The sequence below is a fragment of the Chanos chanos genome, chromosome 8 (genome assembly GCF_902362185.1).
Source record: "Chanos chanos chromosome 8, fChaCha1.1, whole genome shotgun sequence".
Taxonomy (NCBI): domain Eukaryota; kingdom Metazoa; phylum Chordata; class Actinopteri; order Gonorynchiformes; family Chanidae; genus Chanos; species Chanos chanos.
Genome location: NC_044502.1, coordinates 32,232,586 through 32,254,029, shown reverse-complemented (window position 1 = coordinate 32,254,029; position 21,444 = coordinate 32,232,586). Strand labels below are relative to the sequence as shown.

At 41.7% G+C, this 21,444-nt stretch overlaps 1 protein-coding gene across 1 annotated transcript in view; it reads left to right on the top strand.

Moving 5' to 3' along the window:
• vps13b (vacuolar protein sorting 13 homolog B) overlaps positions 1 to 21,444 on the top strand; it is a 256,450-nt gene that overhangs the window by 212,084 nt on the left and 22,922 nt on the right. Inside the window, exons 39-43 of the mRNA XM_030781914.1 lie at positions 4,010 to 4,206; positions 4,813 to 4,994; positions 5,118 to 5,473; positions 9,733 to 9,894; positions 19,974 to 20,129. Of these exons, the coding sequence (XP_030637774.1) occupies positions 4,010 to 4,206; positions 4,813 to 4,994; positions 5,118 to 5,473; positions 9,733 to 9,894; positions 19,974 to 20,129 (1,053 nt within the window). The remainder of the gene's footprint in view (positions 1 to 4,009; positions 4,207 to 4,812; positions 4,995 to 5,117; positions 5,474 to 9,732; positions 9,895 to 19,973; positions 20,130 to 21,444) is intronic.

Genomic DNA, 21,444 nt, shown 5'->3' with positions numbered 1-21,444 from the left:
TGAGTGAGAAAGGGAACAAGAGAGAGAGAGAGGGAGAGAATGCAAGGTTGAGAAGCAGAGAAAGCAACAAGCAGAGTAATAGAAGGAATGAAACAACGAAAAAAAGGAGGGAGGTGATAGCTGAGGTTGACCACAATGTCTGTAAGGTTTCTGTGAAACACCGCTGACTCTGAAAAGACATGTTTCCAGTATTTCCTAAAAGGGCAGACTTATGAGGCTAACAGGAGAAAACAGTGATGGTCCTTTGGTTCCCTCAGACAATGACAGCTCACCCAATGTCTGTCTCAAACCCAGGACAGCTTGAAATATTAAAATGTGGTTTCCACTTCTCCTTGTCATTCTCCTCTGGCACGATCATTGCATCCCCTGTGCGTCTTTTAGGAGTAGTCAGTGATCAACCAGCCCATTGAACGAAACAGCTGAGTAGAGGAAGCTTCAAACTCTTCACACAGGCTGTTTTTTCACCTTCATCCAAAATGTTGTCGGGTTCTAAAGAGAGAGGAAACCCTGAAAAACATATGAAATCAACGCTATTAAAAATGGGAGAAATCAGCAAACATAGTCCTAGACTGGAACACAGTGTCAAATTCTGGGGTTTATTTGAAGCTGGTGATCGTGCCATAATTACGAGACACTGGATACGTTTTACGAATCTGATATGTTCTCCCACATGCCACTCCACCTCCCCCCCCCACCACTTTCGTACATGTATCCCAGCTTGCCTCATAATTTTCATATGAACACTCACGCACTGTTAAGGCAGTTCTGATGAGGGGTGAGAGGACTGAACAGAACCATTTGTCATTAGCCAACTCATTGTGCTCCCAGATTTAATTGATTTCAGCCTCTGGAGCTGAGCATTTTTTTTTTTCTTCTTCTCTTTTTCTTTTATAGACGACTTCAAACAGGCTCAATTAATTCTTTTTTTTTTTTTTTTTTTGGTTTCTTCCAAAGAAGTCCGGCAACTGTGAACGGAAATGCAGGATTTGAGGGGCCTGTGAGTTTGTGCCAGAGGAATTGAGAATTTTATTTTTGATCTTCAGAAGAAGCACTGGATCTAAAGAATATAGAGAGAAGGAAGAAGTAGTAGAGTGACAAGCATCTCAGAGCTCTCAAAAAGGCTTTACAATTTTTAAGAGAAAATAAAGAAGCGGGACACTGTTTTGTTTTGTTTTTTCCTTTTTCTACTAAACAAATCCCAGGAAAACAGTAGGTTCCAAAGATACATTAGCTTTCAAGTAAGCTCAGTGGGTTACTAGACCCAACTGGATCTAGCTGCTCACTGACCCAGAATCAGCACGTTGAGGATGTCTGCCCTTGAGACGAGCCTTTTTGGACTGGCCTTCAGTGTCCACTGAGCAGATCATGTGAATGTTTTATAAAATCAAGATTTGCTGCATTTTAATAAGTGTGGTTTCAAGTCTGGTTCCAGCATTTAAAAGGGGATTTGGAACTGGCTTCCAGGGGATGTTGGTGTGTTATGAAATATAGTAGGATGCTGGGGAGGAGGATGGAATGAGACAGAGAAAGAAAGAAAAAATAACATGGGAATGGTATGCAGGAGCAGTCTCTCAGAAAGGAAAGAACATTCTAGTCATTCCTAACTACAGACAGAAGACAATACCTCATTCCCACCATTATTAAACGATGTGGATTGCTATTTAATAGACAGATGGTCTCTCCTCTCCTAGATGGTCTCTATGTCTCTCCTTTTCACTCACTCTCATATACTAATTTAAATATTTTGTCATTTTCCATGAACCACGTTGCAAACCAATCAGTATTCCTCGCATTATATTGACCAGTTGATGAAAAATGTGATCTCTATTAAATACAGGTTACCTTCTCTTTTCCATCTGTCTGCTCAAAGCCTGTGTTTCTGGAACCCTGATCACTGTGAAAGCAAAGTGACCTTCATTTCTTTAGTTCTCTTCCACTTCACACAGTGTACCACTCACAATTGGATCTCTCCAGTCATTTAGTCATTGCCAAAAAGACTGTGACATGTGTATAGCGTCCTGAAAAAAACATATGCCATCTTTATGGTTCATTTGATCTTAGGAACTTTCAAATCCTATTCCCCATTAGTGTGGTCTTTTAAGAAGGTCACGGGTCAGCTCTTGATTTTCTATGTGCGTTAATGAAAGTGTAACTTAGAGCAACGTAGACATCGGCAAGCCTTTTGGGGAACCTTTTCCTTACATCTGCTAAGCAAACATTTATCCAGAACACTGGCATATTTTTTTACTCTGGCCGTGAGGCAAAGGTGTTGAAATATCCAACTGGAAAAACAAAAGAAATAACTAATTTCAAAAATAGCATTACAGATAGGTTGGCTGGAAATGCATTGGGGGGGTGTTTTTCCAATGGAGAATGGAGTTATTGGTGATGGTGAAATCAGAGCTTCAGATCGAATAGGCAGCTCTTTGTAAACACAGTATTTAGAGGCACACAGTAACCTTCATAAAACGTGTGTCTGTGTCGCATATATACAGGCAATGTAGAGAAAAATGGAAACACATGGGACCACATCAGTTACTGTTGAATATCTTTACATTGGTGAACTCAACTTTCTTGTAGACACCACCTGAACATACACTCACTTTCCCCAGCAGTATTTAGGGTTACACCCTGCATGTGCAATAACACACAAATAATCAGCAGGGTTAATCTGACATTGTGCAGACAGAAATATGGGAATTGGAAGGGTTAAATACTGCCAGTGCAATGTAACACACATAGCCTATATACATATATATATATATATAGCGTCAGTGTAATCTATGTGCCCCTCTGTTCGCTCTGTCACTCTCTCTCGGCAGAGTTCTCGTTAGAATTTCTTTTTTTTTTTTTTTTTTTCCCTTTTTGATGTCCTTCTTAGGTCAGGTGTGTAAACCTTGTCGGGTATAATTATGCAGCCGTCATGGAAAACCAGTGTGGCATTTTAGTTCACACAAGCTTTGCATTTTAGTGACTTCCCTAACAATTCATAGTGGAACATACTACAACAGAAATTAAAAACGGAGGACTTGCCTTCATATCCCTCTGTGTACAACATGAATTGATAATCTGCATGTTTGTGATATTGATCTTGTTACTTGTAAATGTTAGTCAGCTGAAAATAATATGTATTTTATTAAATGAATGTAATATGAGACACAGATAAGATAGAACTGCCAGCACATTAATGTTACATGTAAAGGGACCTGTGGTGAATATGTATTTTCTGCCCATAAAACGCACAACAAACAAATTACACCTGTCATATGTACAATACACAATGAGTATGTGACTCATGCAGGTCTCAAGGCTGAGACAATCAGAGTTCAGGAAGCTGAGAAATGTCTGACTTCAGTCATAGTTTAAAATGTATGCACTCAGTGACTAATAAAATGGTAATATCTACTTAATCCGCTTAGTTGTTGATTACCGGACAACGATTGTAATAAACATCATGAATAATCATCCTCTTGGAAGTTTGTCATCTGTCCCCTCATGAGAGAAGATGTAGAGCAGAGAATGATCTATAAACTCTTGCACAACTCTGAATAATTGTGGGAGGATTTCTGGAATGTGAAGCGAGTACTGTAGATCAAAGTAAGCCAAGGGAGGGTGGAAGAGAGAAAAGTAAGAGGTGTTGGATGAAACAATGCAGCTGGATTCACTCATCAATTCATGATGAAAGATGCTGTTGTTGTATATACTCCAATTACACCAACATTTCTGAACATGGTTCACATGAATAATCGTGAATCTGCTATTAATCCACTTTAAAAGCCACGTACGTGTATCTCTAAATGTTAATCACTATTACTTAGGACATATTACACATCTTTGTAGAAACTGACCAAGCAAAGCTCTTTCTCGGTAACTTTCTACCTATCCCCCTTTCTCTCTTTCCCACCCACCTATTCAGCTGTGCTCAAAAAGGTGGAATATTTAGCTCTGTCTGGTGACTGCTGCAATACATGTAATAAGCTAATAGTGCCAAGGTGCTGTCTCTCTTCAGGTCCCTTGCAGTCTGGAGTACTGGGATGAGCTACAGAGAACTTTCGTGCCTTACCGTGACTTCAGCCTGTCAGAGAGCAGTGCCTGTGAACTGCAGCTGCCCAGTCTCAGCCTGGAACACCAGCAGAAGGACCTGGTGGCCTCTGACCTCTGGAGAGTGGTGCTCAATAACACAGCTGATGGAGGGGATGAGCAGAGGTTAGAGAGACCACAACCTCACGACTCACGCACACAAACACTCTGGAGTTCCAGTGAGGGCACAAAGGCAGTAGACAGAGAGAGAGAAAGAGAGAGAGAGAGAGTATGTTGGTGGGTTGTATAGCGCAACATATCACCACAGCAAGAGTGTGGTAGGTCACAGACTGATCCAGTCAGCCCTACCAAAATTCTTGTCATATGGTTAAGAATCCCCTCGTGCTGTGAACTTGTTTGTGTACATGACTGCGTGCAAGGATAGGTGGGTACTGCCAGCTAGTGAAGTGCTTGTATGATTCAACTTTCCGGATCAAAGTTTCTTGAGGATCTGGTTTCCTTCTTTCTCTTAATCCTTTTTCTTTCCACCTGCCTATCAGATCCTCAGTTTTTCCCCTACTTTCATTATTTTTTCCTTGGGCCTTTCCGCCTAGGTCGACCTGTCAAATCTCCTCTTTCATCCAGTCATCACTACAGGCTATGTCTTTTCACCCATTCTCTGTCTTTCTTCAGTTAAAGATTCCTCTCTTGCTCTTATTCTCCCTTTTGGGAAATCTCTCGTGATTTGTTTGTTTGTTTGCTTATTGCATTCTTGTTTGGTCATCCTTCCAGTTCAGACAGTGAGTCGGGCTCCCAGGTCCCCTGTGACCAGCTGGTCTCACCCACTGCTCTGGCTGCCTGCACTCGCGTGGATTCATGTTTTGCCCCCTGGTTTGTGCCCTCGCTGGGTGTCTCTCTTAAGCTGGCCCACCTGGAGATCCACCTTTGCCACCACCTGGAGCAGCTGGGCACAGGTAATTCTCAAGGACTTTGTCCCAGCTCTGCTCACAACCATTCTCTTTTATGCCAGTGTTATTGACTAACTATTCTTAACGGTGTATCGCTCACAATTTTATCTTTCTATTTTCCTCTCCAAGTTCCATCTCAGAGGCTCCGTCCCTTCCTGCCAGACAGAAAGTTACCTCAAGATCAAGAATACGCGGTTTTGGGAGCTCGTGAGCCACGACTGTACCTACGACAGTGGAGCGGCGGCAACATGCTCTGCCAAGAACTTAATTTCTCCTCTGAGCTGAACTGCCAGCTACTGGAGTACCGCAACCTCACCATGCTACCGCTGGTGCAGCCCTTCCACCTACGGGGCCAGGCCACCGCCACACTCTGGCCTCAGGGCCAGAGACATCTGGACTGCAGCATGTTTGTGGAGCCTATCCAGGCCTCTGTCAGCCAGTACATAGTACACACGCTGGACCTGGCCAGACAGGGTTGGCAGCAGGTAAGACTGATGGCAAAACGTCTTGAAAAACAAAGCTGAAGTTTTTTAATTAGGTATCCCTTACAATTTTTTTTCCAGTATTTTACATTATTATTATGTAACTGTTATATGCTCTAGCTATTACAGTCACCTGCTACTTTAATAGAAACACCTACCTCGCACATTCACCTTGTCGGTGTACAGTTAGAGACAATGGCCCGTCCGTTGCCATTCACAATTTGTCTTAGCCATCCTCTAGCCCTTGAGAAATGCTCACATTCAGACCACATGACTGCTCTTGGCTGGATGTTTTTTTGGGTGGCTGCCCACTCACAGTCCAGCAGTGACAATGATGTGTTTAAAAACACCACCAAAGCTGCTCTGGCTGATATACTCACAGTGGCTGACAAATTGTGTATTGTTACAGTCATTCTGCTGCAGTCTGTAATTATACGCCTATGTAGTGTGCCTTTAAGTTAGGTATACCTCACCAAGTGGCCAGTGAGTGTAGGTCTGAGGTAGGTGTTTATAACAAATTGGGCTTTGAAAGTATGTGATTATTGTGTATAGCAATTTTTTTTCATTTATGAATTGCCAATACATAATAACATACCATATATGTGATCCTGTTCTTATACAAAGGCTGTTTGTGACCACCTTTAAGAACTCTAATAATTGAAGGAGAGGGAATTTATCATTTAGAGATGATCAGGTGGTACACATCTGTAAGCCATGTGACTCGTAACACCAAGCTGATCTGTCACTAAAGGTTAATGTAATTTCAGTCCTGGGCTCCACTCAACTCTTAAATTCCTGAATCCCCCTATCATCCTAAGATCATTAAACATTAAGATTCTCTTATATCTACTCCCCATTAATAAGTATCCATCAGCCCCATCAGATGAAAAGCCCTTAAGGGTCTGTAGGCTCATATGGTTAGTGAGTTTGGATTGTAGGTTTTGACTCAGTCATTTTTACTTTATTGTAGAACCCATGTGATATTTCTGATTTTGCTGGACATCACGCTTTAAGATTCGCATCACATCGTATTCTGCGCTCAGTGTTAGCCCTTGCTACTCTTGTTAAGCTTCAACAGACCACTTTGCAGTTATACTGGACAGGCAATTCTCATGTACCGGTATCTGAAGTCAGCTCTTTTAAGTAAACATAGTAGTCAAAGTGGTTGTTGGTTATTTGGGGTTTAAAAGAAATTCAGCCATGAGCATCATGAGTTAGAGTTTCTTTAGCATCTGAGGCATATGAAATGCCAGTTTCTCAGGAGATTTCTTTTTCCAAAATGCCAGAGCCACTGCGTGGATAAGCTAAGCAAACATCCTGGAAGCCAGCATAGCTTTGTGCGAATGCCTGTGAAAACATGGTAAAAGGTACAAGTCAACATCTGCCAAGACCCCAGCTTTCACCGGAAGATTTTGCGCGTGTGTGTGGGTTTGTGTGTGCAGATGTATGTGTGAGTCCCTCTCTCTCTCTCTGTGTACTGTGGTCAGTCTTCGTGGGTGTGTGTATGAATCATCATGACTCCTCTGGTTTATGCATAAACTGAAGGATGCTTTCTTACATCCTAATGCCCTCAAAATGTATTCTGATTTTAATAAAGGAAACAGCTGGGTAATAGCTGAGTAATAGCAGTTTATTAATCAAGGTCCCATTAACTTAGTCTTGATGTTTTTGTGGTTTTATTCTGCTATCCCATAACTGCATGACATTCAAGCAAAGTTGTTGTTTTTTTCTTAATTAATTTTGGCTCTTCGTACTTGGAGAGTACAATCAAGGCTTAGCTAAAGCCAGTGTCTTCAATCATCTTTCAGAACACATCATGCTAAACGTACGGTTTAAACTTACCCATTATATCAGGAGAGTGGTGCAGAGGAACACTCCTTTATAATCATGGCAGTTATTTTCATGTTTCCTGGTGTCAAGGCTGCCCAGTGTGCTGGCAAAATCTGGCGGGAAGTCTGCAGTGACTCACAGCCAGGGGAAAAAAAAAAAAAACAACTCAAAGATGGTAGTGAACATTGAGCATCTCACATGTACATGTATGGTTTGTCCTGAGAGGAATGGTTACAGAGGTATCAAATTCCTCTTTGGACCATGTGTGGAATGTGACGTTTTAGGTGTTCAGTGTCCCCCCCCCCCACACACACTTTTTTGTATGAAATCCATTACCCTGCATACTTTATTGCCTAAGCCACCACATGGCATCTGTCCAGCTCCGTAACTTCATATGTATGTGCCGGGGTGAGGATAATATTGTCCCTCTCACTGGACAGTGTTTTGCTGCCTGTTGACATTAAAACTCTGTTACGTGTCTAAAACGTGCTTTTGTCAGGCCTAACTTATTGTAATGGAATCCACGCTCAGATTAGCGTAAGTGATACTTTGATTCCCCTTGGGTCTGATTTGGAATGAGTGTCCAGTTTTTTGACGTTGTTTCGTTTTAACAAGGCAGGAACAGTTGATTATCAAAATATCTCTCGTGTTTATATTCCCACTTATAAAACGTATTGACGGACATGGAGAGATTAGCTTTTGAACGTAACTGCATTTTGATCCCTGTATCGTGTAGCCTTATGAATTTAGTGGAGAAAATGAATACCATCAAAGGATGGGGTCTTGCCATGGCATCCCACAGACGAGGAGATGGAAGTTTGTAAATCTGGGTGTCCTTCCAAGTAGGGACTGGGATTATGTTTCACTGTAAACTGAATGGATTTGAACTCCTCTCACAGCTGTCCCATCTGCCCGAGTGACGCTCTGTCCAGCCTCCCTTTTTAATGGCGTAGGATTTTCACATCCTTTTTCAATAGCAGTAACAAGCTCAGCAGCACATCACGCTGAGCAGTAAAAAGTCTATGCTTTATTGTGAGGCCCTCTCACCAGCACCTTTTTCTGGGGTTGGGGGGTTGAGGGGGTTGAGGGGGGGGCTTTGAAAATAGGAACCATTTGGTGATCTTTTGGACTGGGATCTTTGAGAATGTTGCAGCAAAGAGGGTTGTGAGTGATGGCCCCAGAGGTGAGAGGGTGCGGTGCCTCTTTCGGTGCGTGATGCTCTTTTTACCAAATAATTCCACCCGGACATTGTGAGTTTTGGAAGGTTTAGAGGCCTTTGGGAGGGGTTTGATTAATTCTCTATTTCAACTCCCTTAAATCTCTCAGTATCTCTCTCAGTATATCTCTCACTATCTGAAATATTGGTTTTGTCAGCAGCATAACCTCACTGTGGTAGCTACAGTGTTTTCCAATAACAAGAGAGTGAGGTGTCCTTACTAGCATGCAAGGTGACGTGGAACTGGATAACAACATCTGTCAGATACACACATGCATGACTTGTGTTTTTCAGGGAATTGCTTTGGGCCCAACCTCGCCCTGTAGGTGGGTTCCACTTTTCTTTCAATGCCTCAAACACACATCTTGTTTTCTTCTCCGATGTAGTTTGATTATCGGTGAGGAATGCCAGTGTTGAGCAAGTCGCTCGCTAATATTACCAGAAACAAATGAGGTAGTGGTTTGTGTCGGACACACGGGATCTCATGACGGGCGATGGAAACATGTCATCAGATACATTCAGTAGTCAAGAACTAACCAAGACCTTTAAGGTCAAACAACAGCCAGCGTATAACTTGCGCAACACAAATGTTCTGGTTGTGCCAGCAGAGTCTTTGGGAAGTCAAAGGTTTTCTTCACCACGCCTCTCTCAGACTCAGAGCCAGTAACTGTTCCATTGCATGATGAGTCAGAAGGAACAACAGAATGCGAAGATGCATTGCGCTGTTTGATTTTTGATAAGCTAACACATGACACTGGTTAAATATGAACACTGACTGGGCAAAAATATGAGCAATGACTGCATCATCACAACTTTAGTGCAAAACACCACCATTGCTGAAAGTGGTCAAATCCATTTGCCTTTTTTTAATGTTCATTTAGTTGCAGAAAAAAAAACTCCAGAGACTTATTCTAGCCTTAAACTTATTAAACATATTTGGAAATTTCACATGGAAAAAAAGATGTACATTTGCGAGCAGTTGGAGTGAAGCATCACAGTAATTTAGATGGATTTAGCACTGTTAGCTGAGGCATCCAGTCCTGAGAAAGTTTCTTGCATGTTTCACACGAGCGTGTTCTTTTTCTAGTTAAGAGTGACTTAACTTTCTCACACCATTATGCATACGCTGGGTGCTCCAAAAATCCCTGCCTAACAAAGCCCATCCTGCTCTCTCATATACTTTCACTCACACTCTTTGTCATCTTCTCTTTGCCAGAACCTGAACCCCGAGGCAGACGAGCTGGTCTTCAGCCACTATGTGATTTGCAACGACACTCAGGAGACGCTCCGCTTTGGCCAGGTGGACACCGATGAGAACGTACTCCTGGCCAGCGTTCACAGCCACCAGTACTGCTGGCGCTCTCACAAGACTCCACAGGTATTCAAATAAACACAATACAGTGGGACACTCACATTACCATGGGAAGTGTAATGCTCCTACATTCAGCCCTCTGTAACAATTTTAATCATCTCTCTCTCTCTCTCTCTCTCTCTCTCTCTTTCTCTCTCCCTCTCTCTCTCTCATCTTTCTTATGCACACACTCACTCAGTGAGTGTGTCTGTTTTGTTTTGGACATGTTAAGAAAAAAAAAAAGCACCTAACCACCGGTTTGATTGTTTTATAATGAACAATTGAGGAAAAAATGAGTAATATATCTGTTTCAATTTATTCTTGTTTTCTCTGTTCCAGTTCCCTTCACTCTTTCCTTCTCTCACACCCTCTCTTTCTCACACTCTCTCTCTCTCACTTTATGCATTTCCATCTCTATCTTTTTCTCTTCATCTTCCTGTCTCTCTCATTCGTGCTCTCTTTATTTCCCTCGTCTTCATCGGGAATCTCCGCATGCCAGAGATCTGACAGCGTGTTTTCTACAGGAAGATTAATTAGGTTTAACCCTTTGTGGTTTAGGGGTTGTGGGAAGGGAACATGAGTGACTTGAGATCAGGTTTTTGCCAGCATATGCTCTCAGACCCCTGCACCCACAACACTTAAAGAGGGGCCCGTTTGAGAAAAGACATGGTGGTAATTACTAACAGTAAGCCACCGAGTCGAGGCAAATCAGTGCTCACTCACACATGTCTTACTTTTCTACCTCACCCTGTTCAAGGCTAGGCAGGGCTGCTGCAGCAGATGCCATATCTGTGGATAAAAAGCTCTGTCCTCTGGGCAGATGATTTCAAAAATATTGCAGTTTTTTTTTAACATATTCAAATCCCTCCCATCTCTCCTCATCTACTGTCTAGTTGTTTTAACTTTGCAGTTTTGAAGATGCATATAATTTGTGTGGAGCTGTTGGCCTGGAGAGAGACTTTTAAGAATTTTATAAGCAGTTCCTTCCATTGTGTCAATAACATTGTTAAATGCAGCACTCTTGTAAATTGCATTTGGAAGACCACTCTATTCCACTTAATGGATCTAATGGTTCTAATATATATGTGAACTTTTCTCTTGGATTTAAAAATCATCTTGATGTTGGAATAAGGTCTTCCCTATCACTCCTTTGCCTAACTGTGCCTAAAACAACATGTGCACTCGTAAAGTCAGTGAGATGATGGACCAATAGTCTAATAGAAAAGGATCCAGTGTTTTACGGACAGTGCTCGGGGTGGGGGGAGGGGGGAGGGTGCTGAGGCCTGGCCCAGGTTTTGCATTACTTCATGACTTGGCTATGACTGCCTAGTCCCTGCTGACCGATTTCTCCCCCAAAACCTAGCTCCCCGCTCTGTGTCCTGTTCTAGATCCAGACCTGATCCACTGATAGCTGAGAAGTGATCCGTCCCTGTGTCACAGGAGGACCCAGTCGCAAAGCATGAGCTCATTTTGGGGGGTGGTGGGGGGAATGGGATATAAGAGTTGGGATAAGAAAGGGGCGGATAAGGGAAGTTAAAGTATGAGGTAAAGGTGAATCGGGCAAGCATCCCAGAGGAAGACAAGGGTTTGCCATTATTGTGATGGGGAGATTAGGTGGCCTGAGGTCCAGTCTTCAGAAAAGTGAATCTGTAACGCCTCTTTTTCGCTCTGAGTAGTTCATTGTGGGTCAGCGTCAGGGGCTTTTGTGCTAGGAACTTGGTTGACTTTGGATTTCGAGTGGAATTTGGACCTGGATTCCTGCTCCTTCACTTGATTGAAACCAGCGACAATGCTTAACGTGTGGGGTCACAGCTGCCCTCCCCAGCCTCTTCCCTCCAATTTGTTGATGCAGCTCAGGCTTCCTGTCACTCCTGGAGTTTTGACACTCAACTGGTGTGTTGTTTCAGTGTAGCCAGTGTTCCCAAAGGGCCTTCTTATAGCTGCGGTGGTCAGTGGTGTTAAGAGACTGATTCAAGCTGGCAGGGCCTGCACTGCACCATGTATACTATCATCCTCTTCCTCCTAGCAGAAGAGGTATTTGGGTAGTGCGAAAACCTATGGATGGGTCTCTACAGCTCTAGTTTAGGTCAGTGCCCTCGCAGAGTTAAACTGTAGGTCTGTGCTACATCAGATCAGCACCCAGCCCCCAGCATGCCTTCACACCCCACTCATTTAACCATCCAGAGCCAAGACCAATGTAGACTGTCAGTGGAGATATGTGTTCTGTTATAGAGTTAGACAAGAGTGTCATATGACCCTTTCTCTGTATGGGTGTTTGTGTGTGTGTGTGTGTGTGTGTGTGTGTGTGTGTGTGTGTGTGTTCGTTCATGGACTGTAACGTAGCGTGACTTGAGCAGAACAGAGCACACGGCCTATAGCTAATTGAAATATCTGTCTTCTGCATGTGTAGGATGTGCAGCGTGGCTGAAAATCCCTGTGGTTAATGTGGTTAGGGAGGGAAGATCATAAAAAAAAAAGACTACCATTCAGAATCACAAGCAATATTTGTGAAATGAATAAATTGTACTGTGGGCAAACGGCAGATATGTCAAGTGTGCAGGCTGCTTTTTCTAAGAATGTGAACATGTCTCAATGCTGAGATGGGTATCCACAACCGAAAGTCTCAGTGTTCCTTCATTAGCTCCATTTCACACAGGTGACAAACCGAGAACAGTCATGTCAGAAGTGAGTAAAAGTTCACAAAGGCCTCAGGGGTTTCATAGCAGGGTTTTTTTTTTTTTCCTTTTTTTTGTGATTTTAGGTGCCAATGGCAATTTTTTAAGTAACCTGGGTAGTTTTTATTGTTCCTTTTAGTTGCTGTTTTTTTAATGGATTTAGTTCTGTTTCCTGTGGGGGAAAAGTGCTTTGACAGGCTGTAGCCCATCAGTCAGCACTGGAAGTGTAGAAGGGCACTGTAAAGAACAGGTCAGAAACCCACAGGGACACATAAGCTATAGATACGGTGCCCACCTTTCTGATAAATTAGTGCTCATTTTCCATACAGGAAATGTGCCTGTCTCTCTTAATTTCCCAGCACTGTTCTCTGACAAGAAAACCAAAGAGACATTTTGACAACAGAGAAAAAAAAAATTCCTTCCCTAAAATGTTTTTTTTTTTTTGTTTGATTGTTTGTTTGTTTTTTCAACAGAGAGAGAGAGTATGAATTATGGTAAATTTGCATTAACTGTGATAATTACTACCAGGATTTTGAATATCATAAAAACAGCCATTGCAATCTTGCATTCATTTGTGGTTTTTTTTGTTTGTATGGTTGGTTTTTTTGTGGTTTTAATAGCACCTGCATCACAAGCACCCAGTTGTCTCACTATTGCTTTTAATACAGTGACTCTTTGGGGAATTCTCACTCTAGTCTCCTTTTGATCATCATGGCCCCTGGGGGAAGAAGACAAATTGTGCTGCACTGCACTTGTACTCTATATTGTTGCAAGAGAAAGTCACCCTTTGTGCTAACCTCCTTTGGCTTCACCATGACTTTAGACACGGCTTTCATTTCAAAATAGCATACTTCTGTACTGATTAATATGGTTACGGAGTACTTACAAGGATTTAGAGCAAAGTATGTGAAAAGATGTTTATTTTAAAAGACCCGTGCTACAGATAATGAAATGTATAGTGTAGTTTTAGACCATTCTGAATGTGTTTTACTGTACTGAAATGCGTAACTGTTGACCAGAATAATATACTAAATCAATGTGAAACAGTGTAACAAGAGTATTCAGATAAATCAATCTATTCTTTATATCAAATAAATCAACACACTTCTATTTGTCATCTGTATATATTTAGCAGACAATACAATCGTTAGTATATAGATTAATATGTATTTTAATATGTAAATATACCAGATATCACATATTAGTATATTTACACATCAGTATATTTACACATCAGTATACTTACGCTTAAAGTATATAGCACATAGTCCATACTTCAGTCTCTCTCAGTAGGCTTTTTGATTTAGTAAGAACTGTCATTGTACTTTGACTTACGGTTCTGTTCAGAGCCTTCGGAGATTAGTGTTCATCAGGTTGGCGCCCAGATCATGGTGCACTGATCAGATGTGAGCGTACACATGGCCATGTACAGATATGCGGGAAGTGCCCGGCTTTGAGCTTGATTGGGTTTCTAACAGTGTGCCTGAGGAATGAACATGTGGGTTCTGAATGCATACAGGAAAATATCACCTCCCCTCTCTAGCAGTTACAACTAATTCCTCCACAACTCTTTGTTTGGCTTTGCCTTGATTTGACAGCCATATTTGTTTTCACGTCCCATTTTTCATTGTACACATCCCTCCAAAAATTTCTTCCTCTTTAGTGGGAAGATGGTTTATTCTTTAGAAGGCTTTAAAATCAAACACCAGAAGATTAATGTAATTATCATTGTGATGAGAGGAGATTCTGTGCTCAATATCATGTTTGTTTTTTCTATGTAAATGCTTTGACATGTCAATGTGGGAGCAGTTTAAGAAGTACACTTTTATATACCACAACTATGTTTTTTTTCTTTCATCTCTTTTTTTCTACCTCTTTTTTTTTCCCTCCGAGTGGAAGATGGGAAATTTACAATTTTCCATGCAGCGCTGAACAGTAGAATTGAAGTTGGCCAGAAGCTACATAGAGCCTCTTTTTGTTACCTCATAAACATAACAAATAATTGAGTTCTGCCTCTAGTTTTGAGTTGCTCCCTGCTATTATATATCTGTTAACATGTTCTGTTTTATTGGCAGTCACCCTTTATTGCTGTTCACAGTAAATACTTCAACACCTGCAGACAGGGCCAGTTGAGTTCATTAAGCAGTTTATTAATGGATTGTTAGAGTCAGGAGTCAGGAACCTGTGTGCGAACGTGTATGTGTGTGGTGGACAAATGTTTCTTTCTGTGACCAACAGAGTCCTGTTCCTACAACAGTTATCTTTCTGTTCCTCATCATGTCCCCAAGGCCCAGTGCAAACAGACTGTGAAATGCATGTTACTTCCCTCAGCTTAACATTACAGGCCGGCTTTTGGATCACCACGAGCTCTTGACTCACCCTTTGGCTTAGTATAAGATGCCTCTTCCTCGGGATCAGTGTGTGTGTGTGTGTGTGTGTGCGCGCACGCGCGCGTGCGTGTCTCTGTCTGTATATGTGTGTTTGTGTGTGGTGCGAAATGGTGGGTAACATCACCCATACTGCTATCATAAAAGATCAATAATAATAGTTTTAATAAAAATATAGTGATCTAACTCCAATTGTAGCACAGTCTCATTTAAAACGTGTGGTTATGGCATAGGTGTACATGCATGTGCTCTGTCAAGCTTTTGTGGTTTGTTCAGTTCCAGCAAAGCCATGGAACTGTAGAAATGCGATGTGTTACATTCTCATCCCAATGGAAGACATATCTGTCTCCAACAGACCGTGTCCTAGTCTGATCCGGTACTCAGAGGCACTCAGACAGTTCCATGGTTGCCGGGAGGGAGTGAGAAGCAGCTGCCCCCCTTTTCTTCTCTCGACAACCGCAGCTCTTGGTGAAACGTGCTGACTCATGGTCCCATGCGCTCATGCCGCAGACGGGACACTTGCTGTGTTTTGTTTTAGTGGGTCAGGCCATACCCCTCATGGATTTAGTGTTGGACTAGTGGGATTATGTTTGAAAGGCATAAACCCGCACCCTAAAAACAATGCTTCTTTCCCAAACAACTCCAGCCCCCCCCCCCCCCCCCCCAAAAAAAACCCCACTTCTCTAACTTGCAAATATCGTGTTTTGAAATCCTTTTGGAACATGCGTTTTTTTGACAAAGTCTCTCATCTCGGGAGAAGGCAGACAGCTGTCACTATCTCACAAGCCGCATTCATTGGAGCCCGTGAACCTTGGGGGCTGGAAAACATGGTGTAGTGTCTGGTTCTGTCACTTCTTCCCTTCTTTCCTTCTCTCTGTCTCTCTTTTGGTTTTTTGAAACAACGTGCTATTAACAGCCTTTTGTTGTCTCTCTTTGGAGGCCTGCTTCACATTAGCCGAGTGGCTTGCTCCTTTCTCCCGAGTCACAAGACAACAAGGGCCCTGTTTCGGGTTCTCAGAGATCATCTCTCAGGACAACAATGTATGCTTCTAATTTACTCCGTCATGCGATGCTGTGACGGGGCAACAAGCTCTGTGGCTTTGTCCCCAGTTCCCACCGGGAACCCTGGAACGTCTCTTACACCCTTTTTGCGGACAGCGTCTGGTGTCTAAAGTACGAACATGCGCCCTTTCTTGGCGGATAACGTAGACGCCACGGGTATGGAGACCATTAACTGCAGGATCTGGATAGAATTTTTTGGGAGGATATGCCTCTTCCTGTCTGTCCCTTAGGAGTGCGGTATGTGTGTGTCACAGTAGCAGTTGCCAAAGTGCTGCAGAAGCAATCCCTAAATAACTCACACACACACATATTCCGAAAAATAGCTAGCACCACCTTGAAGTAATTCCAGTGTTGGATATATGCATAATAATTAATATCCTTTTTTCTTTTTATTTGTTGAATTTTCTTTTTAATTCATTTAACTGAATGTTCATAAACGGGAATTTGTCCTCTTGACCACATATCTTAAGTTGACCAAAGAGAATGTTGGAAGCGTTACGAAAACATCTGTTGCAGATGGGACATACACATTTGCTTTCATTCAGCAGTACATTTTAGATGAGACAGGGAAACATGACTCTATAGTAGAAAAGTCTTTTGACAAGACCAGTCAGTATACAACTCTGAATATATTCACCTTCAAAATTACTGAAACAACATCAGAAAAGAAGAGCCAAATAAACATTACGAATTATGTATTAATATCCACTAGGGCTAGAAACAACTGCGAAAAGAAAAGAAAAATGCCTTCACTTAAAGTAACTCACACAGGTAAGGGCCTCAGTTTTGCTCAACTGTATTAGCTTGCACTAAAGCACTATCAAAACATTTGAACTAAAACCTTCATTCCCTCTGCCAGGAGCCAACAACATAACCACAAGAAAGTCTTAAGCTAGTGAGGTACCCCAAACATACTTCAAAATTCCAGAATGAAAGGTTAATTTACCTCCTGTCTCCAAATTTGACTTGCTTTGAAAACTTCTGTTATGAATTGCAGAGGGTACTCTATGAATGTAGACTAAAGAATATCATCGATCTGGAGAGATTCTGCTTGCGGGAAGGATCTGAGATTCAGTGTGTTCTCCGATTTCAGAGAGTAGTATAGAAAAAGACTTAGTCCTGCAAGAGTAAGATACACAAACTACTAAGAACAGCAGGACTGTTTATTGTCCTTTTTAGGAATACATGTGTAATCTGAGTAAGGTGATATTTTGGTTAACGCCAGTGAGTTATTTAACAATTGAACATAATAAAATATACCTTACATTTTGGAAAATTACAGTATTACTCTATGCTTATGTTATTATTTCGACAAAGGGTTAAAATAATTTTGTAAGTGATGGAGCATACTTGACCCAAAAGTGTTCAAATGATTTGAAATTATTCACTGTTTGTCATTGCCCAATTAGTTAAGCCCTTGTATCAGACCACCGGTCTGGCTTTAATGTTTCTGTATTAATGATCCAGCTTTTTAAAAAGATGATGTACTACGGAATACCATGACTTTTAGTCTAGACATATGTCTCCCCTGGCTGATTGACTCACTAAATAATTAACTCTTAGAAGAGCAAGCACCAGCTATGTGTCAGAGGTGTGCATTTGCTTTTTGTCTGTTTCCATGGCAACGAAGAAATGCCTGAACAGTTTAAAAAAATTAGTAGCTTGAGGTTGTGAAATTATGGTGTGATGACATGTTTACGTGTATGTGTGTGTGTGTGTGTGTGTGTTTGTGTGTGTGTGTGTGTGTGTGTGTCAGAAACTCTTGAACATCATACTGTAACGTTGTTTTGTATGTAGATGTTAGGGTTTTGTTACAAGAGATTTTTAAGGTAGATTTCATTTGTGATATAGACTACATTGTGGTTTTGACTCATGATCAAATTCGACTTATTTAACTATTTATGCTAGACATTTGAAGAATGGTTTAATATCCATTCTCTCAATATTCATTTAGTGGTTTTTCCATAACCCCTAAAAATGACAGCAGTGCCTCTAAAACCTTACTTCAAAAATTACAGTTCAAAGTTGTCAAAAAATAACTATTTGAGCAATAATGCAAATAATATGCCCCGGTCTCTCTCAATGCCTTCCTACAACAATATAATAACCTAGATTAACCACAGCTTTCTAGCAGATCTTTATGGATAGTGTAATGTCCAAATTTCTGGAAAAATACCTTAATCAAATATGTACCATTTAAAATGATTCCTTATGATGCGTGACACTAACGTCAGGGCTTCCGCACCTTTCAGCCTAATCTTAAGGCCATCTCTGCATGGTGGAAGTGGCCATAACCAGAAACATCACTCTCACTTTGAATGATGGCATCATTCATATCCTTCTCTACATTTGTGGTCTTATGTGTAGTATGAGAAGTTGCAAGTATTTCTTAATTTCAGTTGTTATCCTGTGTGCTGATCCAATATCCAGATTTAGATGAAACTTGATGATTTTTTTTTTTTTTTTTTCATCGACTCCGGAACGGATCTCCTCTGCCCCAATTCAAGGTCTTCAAAGAGCTGTTGCAGAGGCCAAGTATGGCCTTGCTTTGTGTTTGTCTTTCTGTCTGAGTCACACATGCACACTGGACGTATTAACGGACTTGCAGATGTGGCGGAGGAGTTTAGTTTTCCGCGAAGGCATTTGCCCTTGTGGAATGGCTTGGCTCTCGTTTGAAGTTTGCTTCTGGGTAAAGCCCAAAAACATGCTTAAATTAAAAAAAAAAAACAGAAACAGGAGGACATGGTCGTACATATCAGACCTTTCAGCCATCAGCATCTTTCTTTCTTTCTTTCTTTCTTTCTTTCTTTCTTTCTTTCTTTCTTTCCGAAGTGTCCCGTTCAGTGGAGTCTCTGTTTTTGCTGCCTGGCTCAATGCTTAACTAAAACAAGAGCGGCACTCTGTATTTGAAGTCTGGGGAGGGACGGTATTATGGCTTTTCTTGGAGGGTCAAGTTTGGCCAGGGGTGTGATAAAGTGGACTGTTGAAATAACAAATGAACTCTCACACTGAGCAGAGGTGCAGTCTCTCCTGCTCCACAACAATGTTTACACCACTTTGCCACTTCCTGGTGAATAATACCACGCAAGAGATCTGAAAAATTATGTCATATCCACTTAGCAAGACTCTTGAGAAGGATGATTTTCCAAAATTGAATTCAGACTTTGATTAGCCTTGTTATTGTAAAATAATATGTCTTCAAAAAGATGAGGGGGAAAAAAAAAAACGTCAGCCTTTTAGAGCAGCGTAGAGCCTGTACTTTGACCCTGGGTTGTAATTTGTTTTCCTTTGCAGTTCAGGATGTTCAAGCACATTTTAGGCAAGGCCCAAGAGTAAATCTTTTGTACTGAAGTCACTTTTTCAACTCTGTCCCCAACCTTAAGCTGATCCTCATTCTCATTGCTCCTGTCTATCTTGGCAGTAACATGTTGACACTAAAGCCCACTATCCTCTTTAGATTGATAATGTCACCAGTCATACTGTAACGCAATATGGTAACTGTGTTATTCTGTTTTTTTATTTATTTATGTTTTATTTAATCAAATAATGGTGTTTATGAATTCACTTCATTAACAATGTTGGGTTGTTCTCCTTGACAATAGGACTGTTTGATGTTCATCCAGTCTGCGTAGAAGCTGTCGAGCCAACATTTTTGTCCGTTCTTGGAAATGGACATGATGTCATCGAAAAAGCATTTTGGAACATTATCATTTTTTGTGTGTTTATTACATGTGTGGCCATGTGGGGTTATGAAGTCTCTCCAGACTGGCTGCGTTTTTCTATGCGATTTTAACAAGTTTATTGTGTGTATCCTAGCCAGCAAGATTCCCAGTGTCAACAGGCATCAGAGCATGTTCAAACCAGTAAACAGAAACAAACAACCTGTAAACGGCCCACTTTTGTTTACATGCCGATTGCTCACAGGCATAAATAAAAGTAGACAGCTTCCTAAGTTTGTGCGTATGTGTCTTCCTCACCCCAGCTGCTGCACATCTGCATTGAGGGTTGGGGGAACTGGCGGTGGTCGGAGCCATTCAGCATCGATAACGTGGGGACACTGGTACGAACCATCCAGTACAAAGGCCAGACCGCCTCACTCATCATTAAGGTCCAGCAGCTGAACGGCGTTCAGAGACAGGTACGGTTTTTCAGTTCTTCACTCAGCCCACACATCCCCATCACATCCGGCTCATTTCAACTAAATGGCCATATCTCTGCTCTCGTGCTTAAAGCCACACTTTGATGGCCTCGCTTTGGAATGTCCGATTACCTAGTCCACAACAAGCATGCATTACAGTACTGTCCAGTGCTTGGAGCTACATAGGCACTCGCTAATCAGTGATTGGCACTGAGCAAGCAGAGGGACAGCAACATCAGCTGATGGATGAAAATTTCCTAACAAATGTTACTGTCTTTCTTTTCGACGTTTCCTACTGAAATGTAGCAATTTTGAAATGTGACAGTTATAGGTGAAACAAAACAAGATGTAATCGAGAATCGCTGGGCACATTTACAAACGTGCTGCTGTAATGTAAGGTCAGCGCCAGAAGTGACTGTGCTTTACAGACCTCACTGTGACGCACAGTAATTTCTGATATCTTAGCTGCCAACTCTTTCTATTACGCAGTGACTTCCATTACCGCACTCCTAATCAGTTCCAATAGCGGAGCGACCAAAGTTATTTAAATCAATTTTGAAGGGGATGAATCAGATCAAAACTTGTCATGAAAATGGTCATGCCGTTAAAGTGAATAGAGGGACACTCATATCCCTCACTTCCATACACAAAACATGGTCCCATACCACCTGCCCACAAAATGATTTCCCATGTCATCTTTGGTATTTCATTCCAGTGTCTTATTCGCAGTGACACAAATAATCAGTTTGGTACACACAAACAGAAGTGCTGTGATGAGAGCTGTACTGCCTTATGTTGCCGGAAAATTTATTATTGTTTATTTTTTGTTTGTTTTATTCAGTTTTTCTTTTAATGTTTGAAGAGACTATGACTAAACTGGATCAGTTTGCAATGCAAAAAGGAGTGTAGAAATGTCTCAAATGGTACCTCTAAATGTTTGCGGTGGGCTGCTTCCCCTAATGTGTCAGAAATAGCATTTAAAGACTTACAGCCCTGGAGGTGTCAGTGGATTCATATGTTGTGAGTTCACTCTGTAATGGAACCAGCTGAGCCACTAATGTGCATTGATTGTCTCTAACGGGGGCGTGTGCTCGGTGGTCTGAGGTTGGTGGCATTTCAGTACGGCTCGATGACGTGAGGGGATGATGGATTAGCAACAGAACACTCTGTATCTAACAGCCCATGTGCTCCCAGCAGACTCATAATCACCATCTTATGGACTTTGCCAAACAAGGATGTGGAAGCACTTGGTCCTGAGGCCAATTAGAAGCATCAGCTTAGCATTACTTCACCAAGTCCACATTATGTGTCTGTT